At 43.9% G+C, this 15266-nt stretch overlaps 1 protein-coding gene across 1 annotated transcript; it reads left to right on the plus strand.

The window, feature by feature from the left end:
* Nucleotides 1–306: 306 nt before the first annotated feature.
* Nucleotides 307–14284, plus strand: PRPF19 (pre-mRNA processing factor 19). The gene is made up of 16 exons (XM_035124057.2): nucleotides 307–481; nucleotides 6438–6587; nucleotides 7482–7558; nucleotides 7886–8027; nucleotides 8135–8208; nucleotides 8299–8361; nucleotides 8764–8805; nucleotides 8961–9035; nucleotides 9977–10052; nucleotides 10477–10586; nucleotides 10875–11030; nucleotides 11308–11377; nucleotides 11993–12078; nucleotides 13171–13341; nucleotides 13603–13708; nucleotides 13812–14284. The coding sequence occupies exons 1-16, from the start codon at nucleotides 463–465 to the stop codon at nucleotides 13907–13909; spliced, it is 1515 nt and encodes a 504-aa protein (XP_034979948.1). The 5' UTR covers nucleotides 307–462; the 3' UTR covers nucleotides 13910–14284.
* The last annotated feature ends 982 nt before the right edge of the window (nucleotides 14285–15266 follow it).

The raw sequence follows: 15266 nt of genomic DNA on the forward strand, positions 1-15266 counted from the left end.
CATTTGCTACTGCAACCGGATGGATGCATTACAATTCTTTAGTTCTCCATTGTTTTCTAGAATTTTGCCGCGAGAAAGAGGGGCCCGCGGAGCAGGAGCGAAAAGGCTTCCATATACGGAATAGCACACGCACAGTTTAACGCGGCTATTCCTCGGTCCAAATGCATGCCGGGAGTTGTAGTTGATCGGGAGCACTGGAGCCCTCCGGATCCGGAAGGTGGTTGCCTTTCCTGGTCCGTTTGGCCTCACAGCGATGCCTTGCTTTCCTTCCTTCCGGAAGTGCGGAGGCGGGAGGAAGAAGAAGATTCCGCTTCCGGCCGATTGCTGGAGTCTCCCGCGCGCTGGCGTCTGGCGCGCGGTACGGTTTAAAGAAGCTGGCCCCGGCCACCGGAAGTAGAATCCTCCTCCTCGATCTCGTGGCCCGGAAGCGGCCGTGAGGCAGAGACCGAAGAGGCGCTCGCCATGTCCCTCATCTGCTCCAGTGAGTGACTCGCTTTCGCCTTTTCTCGTGCCCCTTTCGGCCTTCTGGCTCCTCACAGCATGGGGGGGCGGGCAGGGGAGGGAGCAGGCAGTGGTCTACAGTTGGTGGGGAAAGGGAAAGCAGCGGGGGGCGGGGGAGTTGAGGGTTCCAGCCACAGTAATGCTGGTCATGAGGATGTGTTAAATACATTGCTATGGGCGGTTGCATGGCTCTCTCCTGTGTCCACAGAGCTCCACGTGCCCAGTCTACTTGCCCCAGACCTTTAAAATAACCCAGCAGCACAATTCAGCAACAGTGCTGTTCTGTCCCCCGGTTGAGATGCTGAGGCTGAGAGTGTGGTTTCCCCAAGACTGCCTGGCCAGTTCATAAAAGAGATGAGGTTCAAACAGCGGGGCTTCCTGTTTTGCAGCTCTGCCTCTTAACCACCACTCAAATCTCCTCCGCTTGCGCCACTAGGGATGGTGTTTGTGACATTTCCCAGTTTGGTTTTATGCATGTTCACTCAGGAGTAAGTCTCAGGATACCTGAAGTAGCTAAATCTTTAGTAAGTATGTTTAGTTTTGCAGCCTCAACAATGGAACCTCAATCTTGAAGCACAAAACTCTCGGTTGGATCTTTTAAGATTAATCTTAATTGTCTTTCTGAGGGTCCAAAGATGTTGGAATGGCGGGTAAATAACATTCTTATGACCTTGCCTTTCATTTCTGGTAACAAAAACAATGGGTTACTCTGATCTGTCCGCTCAGAGATGAGAATCGACCCATTGGGTCTTATAGACTGATCTCTGCCGGAACATTTTATACGAAAATGCAGTTTCTAATCATGTAAATAAATAAAAAGGTAGCAAAATTTGGGCCACTGTTGTTATGGACAGGTACTTAAAAGATTTGCTTGGCAATGGACACTGTTAAATTGTCTTTATTAACCATTTAGTTTTCTTATAATTGTAACTCTTTTAAATTAATTACAAAGTTATTAATTTATGTCACATTAAGGTGGTGGAGTGCTTTACAGAATTTGGTAATGATATCAGAGCAGCTCTGCAGCTGTTCCTATTTTTCAGATGAATGACTGGGAGTAAGTGGGGTGCCCAAAGCTGCTGAGTTATACTATGAAGCTTGGTTATTATACAATCAATAAGCGAAATAGCCTATGATCATATAGGCATTTCTTTGAACAGGCACCAGCCTCTGACTAATCTTGTTAATCAAACCAGAATGTAAATTCTAGTTTACTATTACTTCATAGCTGTAATGAGAGAACCTTATTTGAGTTATTCTGAGTGCTGGAAATACATTATTATAAAGAGGTGTTAGCACACTTCTGGTTAACACTTTAAAAATACTCTTGGTGGTGGGCTGTTTGTGCCCCCCCCCCCGGCCCAGGGTTATGCTACAGATGAAATAGTATCTTTAACAAGCTTGTATAGTTCTGCAGAATTAGCAGGTACAACAGAGTAGCACAGATGTCTTGAATATATCACCTCCAGCTGAATGTATCTAGAAAACAGACTTGTTGAGTGGATCTAAGAATTTTCTTTTAATTACTCTTTGGTCTGTTTGAATGCACCTGTAATTGTGCATTCAGTTATGTGGGTGTAATTGGAATTTTGCATCTCGAGGCATTGAAAGAAGTCTGTGGGTGTAATTTGAATGCACAACTTCTCTCTTTCTAAGACTGCAGGCTTTCTCAATCATATTCTATCAGATTCAGAAGCTCTTACTAATTCTCCTAAGAGACTATGACAATCCTAACTGAATGTTAACTAATTGCAACTTTGCGCTTCACAGGTACCACATGCCAAATATTAAAAGAGCATTATGGAATGGCCTCTACCCTCAGCTCTTTAGGTTTAGTTATTTCTATATATTTGGATTCTTTAGGCCAAAATTATTTAGGCTTGACTTGGCTAAGATGGACAAGTTTTCTGACTGTCAATGGGAAAATCTTAATTATGGCTTAAACAGTACTAGATGGGAAGCAGCAGACAGTAAAATTTTGGCAAAGGAGTAACGCTCTCTCAAGGTCTGCATTAATGGGTGGCCCACACTTAGAGTTCTTACACACTTGCAATTTATTGCACATGTAGGTGATTTCAGCCTATTTTTAATCAATACAACTATCAGCTGCTGGTTCCTTCCCCAGTCACTAGTCTAGTTTAGAATTCACACATTGTTCATCAGGGTACGTGGGCAGGAGAGCCCCATTATGCTAGTGCATTTGCTTCTGCTAGAACGCCAGTTAGTTGAATTCAGGGCATTAGTTTTTAATCATTTATTTGTATACCACTATTCCAAAGTTAAAAACATGTTCAAGGCAGCTCACAACAAAAAATACATAGCTACAAACATAACAAAAATAGTCATAAACACAGTGTTCAGATATATAAGGTAGGTGCCAAATAGCTCCTTAAACCAAGGTTGCAGTCGCCAAAATGGAATGTCTAGTTGCCATTTTTGGGCAAGATGGTTCTAAAGTCTTATTTTTCAAATGATGGACTGATTGATTCTCAGTCAAACATCTGGCTTGTTCAGATTACAACCTTGAGCTAGGTTAAGAGGTTTGAGAACTTAAAAGAAGAAAAGTCACTTGATCCAGGGACATACATACATACATTGGCCTACCGTATTCCAACCTCTTTTTTTTTTTAAATGATGACTACTCCTGCTCAGGCTGCACAGTAAAAGCAATTTGGTTCCAGAAATTCATTCTGACTGTGCAGATAAAATATAACTGATAGAATTCTATAGGTTGGTGTATTCGGTTACAAAAACAGTCCAGATCCAATGATCCCCAGATGATGGAGGTGGCAGGCACCATCCTAGCCTCCAAACATCTTCACTTGGTCACAAGTAGTCGAAAGCCAGCTGCAAGATGCGCCTGGCTAATTTCGAACCCCGCATAAACAATAAACACCACATTGAAAAGAAGATAATGGCTCTCAAAGTGAACCATTCACAGTGGGGTCAGGTGTGTTATTGCCCTAACTCTATTCATTATTTTCATTACCAGGCATCCCCAAACTGCGGCCCTCCGGATGTTTTGGCGTACAACTCCCATGATCCCTAGCTAAGAGGACCAGTAGTCAGGGATGATGGGAATTGTAGTCCTAAACATCTGGAGGGACGAAGTTTGGGGATGCCTGTCCTACACTTTGTCGAAGGGAAACTCCCCACTGGAGTAGAAATCATATATTGAACAAATGGAAAGCTCTTCAATCTGAGCAGGCTGAAAGCAAAGAGTAAGGTTACTGTAACTTGTGTCATAGGGCTTCAGTATGCTGATGACAATGTAGTGTGCGCACACTCAGAGGATGACCTCCAAACCATCCTAAATATCTTTGCAGAAGCTTACGAAAAGCTTGGCCTATCACTCAACATCCATACACTCAACATCCAAAAAACCAAAGTGCTGTACCAACAAGTACAAAATAACCCCTCTGCAGCACCACAGATCCAACTCAATGGTGTAACGTTGGAAAATGTTGATCACTTCTCCTACCTGGGCAGTTACCTTTCCACAAGGGCCAACATTGATGCCGAAATCCAGCATCGCCTGAGCTCTACGGCTTTCTCCCGATTGAAGTGCAGAGTGTTTGAGGACCAGGACATTCGCAGGGAAACCAAAATGCTTGTTTACAAAGCTGTTGCACTACCAACCTTACTGTATGCTTGTGAAACATGGACCACTTATAAACGCCATCTCCAACTCCTCGAAAGATTCCATCAACGGTGTCTCCGAAAAATTTTACACATCACTTGGGAAGACAGGCAAGCTAATATCAGTGTACTGGAAGAAGCAAAGATCACCAGTGTTGAAGCAATGATTCTTCAACATCAACTTGGTTGGACAGGTCATGTTGTGCGGATGCCTGACGATCATCTTCCAAAGCAACTACTCTATTCTGAACTGGAAAGCGTAATCCTGGTGGTCAACAAAAGAGGTTTAAAGACTGTCTCAAGGCAAATCTTAAAAAATGTAGTATAAACACTGACAACTGGGAAACACTGGCCTTCAAGTGCTCCATTTGGAGAACAGCCTTTACCAAAGGTGTCATGGGCTTTGAAGAAATTCGATCTCAGGGCGCAAGGGAGAAACGTGCTAAGAGGAAGGCTGGCTTGGCAAATCCACACCGTCATCAACTCCCGCCCGGAAACCAATGTCCCCACTGTGGAAGGATGTGGGGATCCACAATTGGCCTCCACAGTCACTTACAGACTTATTGTTAAAACCATGTTTATGGAAGACAATCTTACTCGACTATGTGTGATCGCCGAAGAAGAAGAAACAGTAAACACAACATCGAAAAGAACACGACCAAATCTAACAATTTCCACATAAATCATAAGATACAAAATAAAGCTACAGAAAACAGCAACAAACCCCTCTAAACAATACCCCAGCCCAATATTCTGTTCAGCAGCCTCAGCTTTTGTAGCTGGAGTTATTCAGGGCCCTGCCCTCCTAGGTCAGGTGGAAAAAGGCTTCCAAGGCAGGTCTTCGATGGGTTCACATTATGGTCAGTTTATGAAAAACATTCCTATGTTGAGTTCTCACCAGTAATGTGCAGGAATTGTTATCCATGTTGTAACATTTTCCTGCTCCTGCTCCACATAATTGGCTGTTGCTTGTGGGGTAGGGAAATGTGCAGTGCAGTGATGTCATGAGGCAGGAACAAATAGATCTGTGACATCCAATGTAACCCTTCAGCATCAGGCTGCTAGTTGGCAGGAGTTTCTAATATATGTGCTTCCATGACTGAAATTTAACAAGTGGAAGGGCAAAAATTCAGCTTTGCCCATTGTACATTGATGTCTAACAGTTGTGTATTAGACCTTGGGCTGGATCCATACCAAGTTAGTTCAGCTTGGGTCTCGCTGAAATCAGTGGGACTTGGGTTCAGCTAACTTGATCCCGACACAACCCACAGTATGTGACATACTGTGCATCTTTGGTTGGTAGGCTTTGTGAAGTCGTAGAATCATTTAATTGTAGAGTTGGAAAGGGACCCTGAGGTCTTCTGATTCTGTGGTTTTGCTTTTGGTGTCAATTTACAAATATGACATGAAGGAATGCAAATATTAAAACAGTTGCATTTGATTTTTTTTATCGCTATTGGGACAGAAGAAGAACCAGAAGAAGAAACTTAAATGTCTTCCTTTTTAAACTTAAATAATTAGTAGGAACACAATCATCTTCAAAGCTTATACATGGTCAATTTAGAGAGCACATGACTGTGTTCTTCTCGGTGGCAGGATCTGGGCACAGCCCAAATTGATTGAAAGATTGTGTAGTTTAGTGCATTGTGTTATGGCTCAGGTCATCTTAGTCAAGGAAGAGTAAGTTGCACATGAATACATACTGGAAGTTATGCCTGTCAGGAGTTCAGTGGTGGTTGATGCCCATTGAGTTTGGTAGGGCAGAGCAAGAAGTCAGAAGCCAAGGGTAGGTGGAGCCAGAGGCAATGGCTAGCAGACTCAAACAATTAGAGTTTTGTCCCCATTCTCCCTGCCGAGTTCTACAAGGGCAACACAAGAGACTAAAGTGGGGGATGCAGGCAACAAGAGCCACCACCTTGGACCGGATGTAAGAAAGAAGGCATATGTGGTGGGGGAAGCACTGGTTGAGGGCAAACATAGGCTGCTGGTGCAGTGCTCCATTCTCCCTACAAACCAGCCTCCACCGTCACGGTTTGTCCATTTCTTCACACAATGCCTAAACTAGTAATTCTGAAGCTAGATTAATTTTGTAGTTAAGGTGTCATGCTCTTGTTTTTACAAAAGTATAGCTAATCAAAAGGAAACATGATGTGCTACAACATTTTTACTGTAAATTCCATTGGGCTGGGATACTTCATTTCCCCTATTACTTCTGTATCTCTACTTCCTAAAGTGCTGTGAAACATGGATGGTTGAATGACTTGTGCCAATTCTTCCTACTGTCCCTTTTCTTGCAGTTTCAAATGAGGTGCCTGAGCATCCCTGTGTGTCTCCTGTCTCAAACCATGTCTATGAGCGAAGACTGATTGAAAAGTATATTGCAGAGAATGGGACTGATCCGGTGAACAACCAGCCACTGTCTGAAGAGCAACTTATAGATATCAAAGGTGAGGAAGGTCTTCTCCTTTTAAGACCTTGGGTGGCAGGGAATTCTTGAAACCTGACTGCTGACTGATAAAGGGTGTTGTGCTTGAACAAATGGTCAGAGATGATAGAGTCTGACAATACCTGAAGAGCATGACATTAGTTACCCCTGTTCCAGGCTATGCTGAAACCAGGATGTTATGAGGTACTGGTCTAGCATATTGCACAACAGGAAAAGCTAAATCAAATATTGATAAGGATAGTCTCTCTGCCATGCTATTTTGTTGTCTAATATGACTGTTCCAAATGCATCAGGGCCAGGTGAGGTTATAAATGGGTCTAGATAAAGGAAGGGTTGCTAACAAAAGTATTTGGTGGTTTAAACCAGGGGTAGGGAGCTTGTGACCCTTCAAATGCTATTGGACTACTTCTCTTACTATCACTGGCCATGCTGGTTGGGGCTGATGGAGTTGGAATGTAGGACCATCTAGAGGGCCACAGCTTACCCACTTTTGCTTTTAACCCAAGAGCCGTCTGCATACTCGCCTTAGTAACGTCAACATCTATGTCCTCCCACTTGCCTTCCTGGTTCAGCAAAACTCTCTCTACCCCCAGCTCTTTCTTTTCCTTAGCTTGCTTGTGATTCCTTTCATCTGACCCACAATCCCTGTGGCCTTCTGCTCCCCCCACAGTTCACTTTTTTGGCTTCTCAGTGCATGAATGACATGAGCAATGGATAAAGGCAAATAGGTGGTTGTTGAATTGCAGCAGTTAAAAAAGCTTGCAAAAGGCATGTGCCTTTTGAACCATTCTTCCAAGCAGCCTTGATTTTAAAGGTGTGTAAGGCAGGTTTGTAAGGATAATAATGGACGGCTCTTTCTGGAAGTAATGCTTTCTTGTTCCTTTATAATTCCCAGTTGCCCACCCAATTCGGCCAAAGCCACCATCTGCTACTAGCATTCCAGCCATTCTAAAGGCACTTCAAGATGAATGGGTAAGTATCTTTAAAACATATATATTGGGGGGGGCTTCTCCTCTGCTTGCTGAGATGATGGAACTGGAAATGTTCTCCTCTGTGTCTTGAGGCATTCCTCCCTGCTTTCAGCCATGCTTAAGAGTGGCAGGAAGCAAGAACGTTCAGGATTGGAAAGTTTTGGGAGGAAGGAGACTTCTAAGCCAGGAGTAGTTTGCTCCTCAGAAAAAAATCAATACAGCACAATGTTTTGGCCAGATATTCAAGAAACTACTCCGGTGTTTAATGCAATATAGCCTAGCTGTTGCTGTGCCATAAATCAGTTACTATGCTGATGTGCTTCCTTAGGATGCTGTCATGCTGCACAGTTTCACGCTACGCCAGCAGCTGCAGACTACACGTCAGGAATTGTCCCATGCGCTATACCAGCATGATGCTGCCTGCCGTGTCATTGCCCGTCTCACCAAAGAGGTCACTGCTGCGAGAGAAGGTAAAGACTCGGAAGATACGTTCTTTGGGTGGTGTCCACTGTCCAGGGAAGCAGTCCACAGTGCCAGCTTTAACCTGCCAAACCACCTTCTCTCTCTCTCTCCCCAGCTTTGGCAACTCTGAAACCCCAGGCTGGCCTCATCGTTCCCCAGGCTGTACCTTCTTCACAACCCAACGCTGTGGTAAGTCACACACATGTATCGGTCAATAATTCTCTTTGTGCTCTGTCTTTCTTCTCTGTGCTAATCATGCTCTTCGTTGTCTTCCTGCAGGGTGCTGGTGAACCAATGGACTTAGGAGAGCTGGCTGGAATGACCCCAGAGATTATCCAGAAGGTAAGAAATATCCCTGGCTTGCTATTGGCCATCCAGATCATGCTATAGCTATACAGTTAAGACCTCCCAATCTGAGCTCTATAGCTGGTTTTGTAGGAACATGCCACTCCCACACTGTTGTGCCTTCCCTTTCTACATTACGGCTGCAGTGTCTGACAGGTCAATCAGTTGCAGCTTCTTCCGCTCTCCTGCTTTTCGGGAATCACTGATAGCACCCTGGCTGACAGAGCAAGCAGAAAAGGGTGGGCAGACAGATGCAATAACCTCTTCTCTGTCCTGGGACCATTCCCCAGCAGCAACCGGCAAAAAGTAGAGTGGGTCAGCAGCATTGTCCCCTGCTTATTGATGTGCTAGCATACCATGCTTGAAGCTGGCTTCTCCTAATGCTGTTCTGTTTTGCAGCTTCAAGACAAAGCCACGGTGCTGACCACGGAGCGTAAAAAGGTGAGTGCCGCTATTACAATATTTGCTCTGCAGGCGGGGAAACACGGAGTGATCCAGGGGTGCTTGCAGTATGTTTGATTGCTGCTAAGGTGCAGCTCCCTGTGCTGGGATGCTCCTGTTACAAGGAGATTAGTTCTATGTTGTCTTCTTGGCAGAGAGGGAAGACCGTGCCAGAGGAGCTGGTGAAGCCGGAAGAACTCAGCAGGTACCGGCAGGTGGCTTCACATGTGGTGAGTATGGTGATCATAATTGATTGGGAAGGCTACCATGAAGGAATCATCTCATCTAAGCCGAACACTTCCTAGGTTTTATCAAGAATACTTTTGAGCATCCTCTCTCCATCTGAACAACTCTGCACTAGCTATCCATTGATCTAAGCCAGGGGTAGAGAACCATGACAGGCTACTTTGACAAATGGGCAGGATTCCACTCACCTGCCAATCACCTGATGTCAGGTGACAAGCAAGACATGAAATCACCACTGACCGGTGCTGACTTGAAATCTGCTTTCTGTAGGGGTCACCCAATGCTGGAGGGCATGCTGTCACCACCTGATTCATGATGACAGCAACTCTTCTTTGCCAATGAAAAATTAGGAGCACACTTTAAGGCTCTCTATTGTGAATTGGAACTGCATCTCTGCCTGCCTCACACCTGATCTCTTATATGCCAGACATGGACTGGAAGTTTAACCATATTTTGCAATACGCTGGCCTGGAGTGTGAAGGCTCTGAGCTCTTGGACCTCTGCTGTCTCCTCCAGCCTTTCCAAATTAACAATTCTGTGCTGCTTTTGCGGCCGAGACCAAACTGGTGTTGCTCTTTGCTTCCAGCTTCTCTCGATTCTGGAACAGCTTCAAGCTCACTTACCATTTGATTGCACAAGGAAAATAATCGATCTTGCTATTGATACCAGGATCACCACTGTTCTTTCATTACTGTTGCTGTAGGCTTGGAGCCGAGCCTGCAGATTCCTGCCCAATCATGAGGAAAGATTGCTTGTTCTATCAGGGATACAAACTGGGAAAAGTTTGGGATCAAGTCAAGTGTTTGCAGACATTTCTCTTGTATAAGATGAGTCATTTTGCTTGACTCTTGTTGAGATGAAGCAGTAGGCCCTCTCTCTTCCTTTGCACTGAAACATTAATGTCAACAATGTTGCTTTTGCACAGGGACTACACAGTGCCAGTATTCCTGGCATCCTTGCTCTCGACTTGTGTCCTTCTGACACCAACAAGATCCTCACAGGTATGTCAGGACTTCTGTTTCAGTTCCTTTCCTGAGTAAAGTGTTAGGACAGTTTGAGCCATGGGGTCCTTTGCTCTCTTCAAAAAGCCATCTCTTCTCCTTTGGTTCCATGCTTGGGTTTGCATGTAGGTATGGGCAGATCAGCCTATTTTCATTCCGGGTTACTTTTGCTTGTGGTTGATCTTGGGTCTTTCCTGTCTGGGGTTTTGTAGATTAAAATGAAACTACAAAAACATTTCAGATATTATATACATTTGTCCTGTAAAATACTCATTTCTGTATGCTTCCCAATGCATTTCTCCCTAGAAATACTGATTTTTCTATGAATTTTGTTTTTGCAATGCATGCGTCCTTAGACAATATGTGCTGAAGGAGTGTAGGGTGATCACCTTCAATGGGCGTTTGTGGTCTCTTTGTTTTCCAGGTGGAGCTGATAAGAATGTTGTTGTCTTTGACAAGACCTCAGAGCAGATCCTGGCGACACTGAAAGGTCACACCAAGAAGGTCACCAGTGTAGTCTTCCATCCTTCCCAGGTAAAGACTGTCATTTGTTGCCTGCCTCATTCCCTCCACCCCATGCCCCTTATTTATATTTATTAAAATATTTAATATAACTTTAGCGTGTCGTTGAATTTCCTCTGCAGTTGCCAGAAACAATTGTATGATCTCCCTTGAGGTCCCCTTATAGACAGAGAATGCACTCCATAGGTCGCCTCTTGAGCTGATGATTAAGGACACAACTGTTTTTTCTGCTTCTGAATTCAATAAACAAAGCTCTTGTTTCAGCCTAACTCTTTGGACTTTATTCGCTCTCCCCTGCAGGAACTGGTGTTCTCGGCTTCGCCAGATGCTACTATCCGGATCTGGTCAGTCCCCAGTGTTTCATGTGTGCAGGTTGTGCGTGCCCATGAGAGTGCCGTGACAGGGCTGAGTCTCCATGCCACAGGCGATTACCTACTGAGCTCCTCTGATGACCAGGTGAGATCGAAACCAGAGATGGTCAGGCCCAGATTGTGTTAACTGTAAAGCTCTTCATTTTTAAACATTTCTATCTCATTTTTTAACATAACAATTCTTGCAAAGTGGTTAGAGATAACAATTAATAAAAACAATCTAGTTCACAATGAAAAGGTACAAACGTTGACATTTAAAAAAACCAAAAACCTAAGCATAAAACAGTAAGGATTAGTCAAAGAAAGCTTTCCAGAAGAGACATTTTGCCATATACAAACCTTCCACCTTTCCTCTATTTCAGTATTGGGCTTTCTCTGACATCCAGACCGGTCGTGTTCTCACCAAGGTCACAGATGAAACTTCTGGCTGTGGTAGGGGCTCTGCATTTGGTATTTTGGTGAAACTTCCTTGGGAGAGGGGAGAATCTGCATGTTTAGTGTGGTCTGGTTTGGCCATAATGTTAAACCATAGTTTAGTGTTCTGAGAACAACCATAGCTTTCCTCCAGCCTTGTGCACTCCCCCTCCAGTACAGCCTCAAGGAGGAATCCAAAAACTGCTGCTTCTGTTTTTTGTGTAACCACAGCTTGCAGTGTTGGCTGAACCTGGACAAACAGAGCTGTCATGACTGTGGTTAATGGAAACAAGTTGATATCAAGTAATAGTTTATTTGCTCATTTCAACTAAGCTTATTTAAGATTAATTGCAGTTTAGCATGTTGCACAAACTAAACTGTGGTTAATCGAAACCAGAAGTGGCAGCTTCTAGTCTCCTGATGATTGCACTGGGGAAGAAGGGAGACTTTAGATGAGCCTTGTGCGGAGGACTAGGCTCATTCTCATAAAGCTGAACCATAGATTAGCATCATTCCCAAGCACAGCTCATGTTTTGATACATGGGTGGGAGAAGGCTGGGTAGGGACTTCATTTTCCCATAGGAATGGCTTTCTCTCAGCTTTGTGATGATTCACTATCTCCTTTCTCTGCAGCTCTGACCTGTGCCCAGTTTCATCCTGATGGGCTTATTTTTGGGACAGGAACAATGGACTCTCAGATTAAGATCTGGGACTTGAAGGTGAGAAAAGGCTTGGAATATTGAGCTCCTTCATGATATCTACCTTAAGGATAGCTGATAATGTTATGTGACGCATATTGGAATATTCCCAAGTGCTTTATAAATGCTGACTCCTTGTCCATATTATTGAATGAGAAATTGCATGAAAGCTAGGCTTGCAGAGTTATTTGAGATCTCAAAAACCTGCTCTGCAATAACTCAGAATAGGGCTTTTGGCACGACTGTCTCAGTTCTGTGGAAGAACATTCCTGTTGACAGCCACACACTATCTGCACTTTTGGGGGAAAATATTTGAACATTTTTGTTCAAACAGGGTTTCCCAGGAGGATAAATGGGTATTTGCCAGGAGTGTCTACTTGTTAGGGTTTTAGTCTTGTTTTAAATGTATTTGTGGTTTTCGTTGTTTTAACTGCTTTTAATTATATTATGTATAGATTGCCTTGAGACGGTGGTTTAGAAAGTAATTGATAGACATTGATTATAATGGTACTAATATGAGCAAGGAATACTCAAGTGGTGCTACTACTGCCCATTCTAGAGCTGGAACTAGATTTAGAATAGCCAAAGATTCTACTAGTATCTTCCAGGTATCTCCCGTAGTTTTTGTTAAGTGAATGGTGCCACAGACCCCCCGAGTGGGTTACGCAAACCCTCTGGGTGCCACAGACCACCAGTTGGGAACCACTGAGTTAGAGACATCTCACACTGATGTCATGAGAAAGTGGTGCTTATTAACATGCTTAAATTTTCTATACAATTTCAGCAAGTCTTCTAGGGCCCCTACTGCAAGTTCTCCCACATCAAGAGATTCGTTTTAGTTTTGCCACTGAAAACACTGGAAGCACTTTTCTTTCAGCGACTCAACCTGTTTGGGGGCCCACTATCTAAAGACCAGTTTTAATTACCTGTCTACCTGAAAGTTGCTATCACTTCCTAAGAGGAGCCACACTCAAAATGCCATGCAGAAAGTATGTCACAAGGAGGATAAGCTCGCTCTTTTATTCACTGTGCAGGCAGGGAAGGTGTAGAAGCTTTGCATCCTTTGGAAAGATAGGATCAGGTCTCTAACATGTACTGACTTGTTTTTCTTAGGAACGGACCAACGTTGCAAACTTCCCAGGACACTCTGGCCCTATTACTAGCATTGCCTTCTCTGAGAATGGGTACTACCTGGCCACGGCTGCTGACGACTCCTCTGTCAAACTCTGGGATCTGCGCAAACTGAAGAACTTTAAGACCCTGCAACTGGACAACAACTTTGAGGTTTGTGTGACCCTCTCTTGCTCTAGTAGGCCTGTATTCCTTCCCCTTCTTTTCTTGACAGCACTTGGAATTTCCTCATGTTCCTCCCATTCATTTTCTCTACCCTTTTGGCAGCTCTCTGAACCTAGCACAGCTGCTTCCTCTAGTTTGGTGCACCTCCTTTAAATGGACAGAGGTTGCTACTGCCCCAGCCTGAGAGGACTGGGCCCAGCTACTTCTGAAGTGGATGTGTTCATCTCAAATACCATTTTTTCTCTTTAGGTGAAGTCCCTCATATTTGACCAGAGTGGCACCTATTTGGCCCTAGGTGGCACTGATGTCCAAGTCTACATCTGTAAGCAATGGACGGAGGTTCTCCACTTCACAGGTAAGGGGGGTCCTGGGTCCTGTGTGCCATTCTTGAAGGGCTTTGAGGTGACAAAACAATGAAATGATTTCTCACTCAACTGTCTTTGTTTCCTTTCCTACAGAGCATAGCGGCCTGACCACCGGAGTGGCCTTTGGGCATCATGCTAAGTTCCTTGCTTCGACAGGCATGGACAGAAGCCTGAAATTCTACAGTGTGTAGTTCCTCCTACCAGGATGCAATGAGAGCAAAGCCTATTCTTCACTGTAGTGTTAAGATAATCGGGGCAACCATGGGGCACATGGGTGGGGGGTGGGAGGGATATGGGGGAAATAGGGTGCATCATAGCTTTTTATCTTGGTTCAGGCTACCTGTAGAATGGAAAGTTGAGCCCAGTACTACATGAACTTGTTTTCCTCTGTTCCTTCAGCTTTGTCTGTGCTGTGATTGTAACAATATTGAGCCAAACCCATCCAGTGTTGACTATCAAATGAGGGTTGGTGGCAAGAATTAAAGCTGAGGAAAGGGATGGGGAGATGTGCAGGTTTTTTTGTATGCAACTCTCTAGTTTCATTAAAAAAGAATATTAAACTATAACCATTGAAGTGTCTAAATAAGCAAATGTGAAGGGAAGCTGTACCTCTCTCTCACACACACTCAAGCATAAAACATTTCAGCCTCACTCACTGGGTGAGGGTTGGTTTTTTTAAAAAGTACTTTCATCTTACTAGAAACTTATGTTAACATACTTATCTACCTGTATCAGCAAATGTGGAGGGCAAGACACTTTAGAGTGTGGTGTACAGCTAGGAAACTCCCCACTCCCAGCTGGAAAGCTAAGATTTGCTCCACATGTAATCAGGTGTACAGGTTCAAAAAATTGAAAATAAATTCCTTGATAGTTGAGATGTACAGTGGTACCTCGGTTTATGAACACAATTGGTTCCGGAAGTCTGTTCATAAACTGAAGCGAACTTTCCCATTGAAAGTAATGGAAAGTGAATTAATCCGTTCCAGTTGGGTTCGTGGTGTTCATAAACTGAAAATTCGTAAACCGAGGTGTTCATAAACCGAGGTTCCACTGTATTTTATAGCCAACACTAGCTCTATGAAGTAAAGACACAATGGAATGAAATATCCGACTCTCACTTTCTCGTCCCTTTTAAGTTTACTTTCTTGTGCATAAAGGGGAATGTATAGTGACAGACCAAAATCTGAAAGTGGGGCAGATGTTCCCCTTGCCATGCTAATGAGCTCCTGGTTTGGATGGGAACTTCTAGATTGTTGTAGCCCCTGATGTTTAACTAACTGGTGGGTAATGGCAAGAATCGTAAGACACTGGAGGGTTGCCCTGCTTTTATTGCAAGCAGTACTGTGGACCAGTTGTGTTATATCTTTGGTTGTCACCAATAAGCTTTTCTCTAAGTAATCCACACAGTGGGGAAATAACTTTTAGGGCTGCAATACAATCCAAGTTCTTGGGAGTAAGCCCTTTGAAACAAGTGGGACTTTATGTATTTTCAGTATACATAGATCAACATGCATGGAATGCACCATTACCCCCACTTGTTGATATTAG

Source organism: Zootoca vivipara, chromosome 1 (genome assembly GCF_963506605.1).
Source record: "Zootoca vivipara chromosome 1, rZooViv1.1, whole genome shotgun sequence".
In the NCBI taxonomy this organism is placed as follows: Eukaryota; Metazoa; Chordata; class Lepidosauria; order Squamata; family Lacertidae; genus Zootoca; species Zootoca vivipara.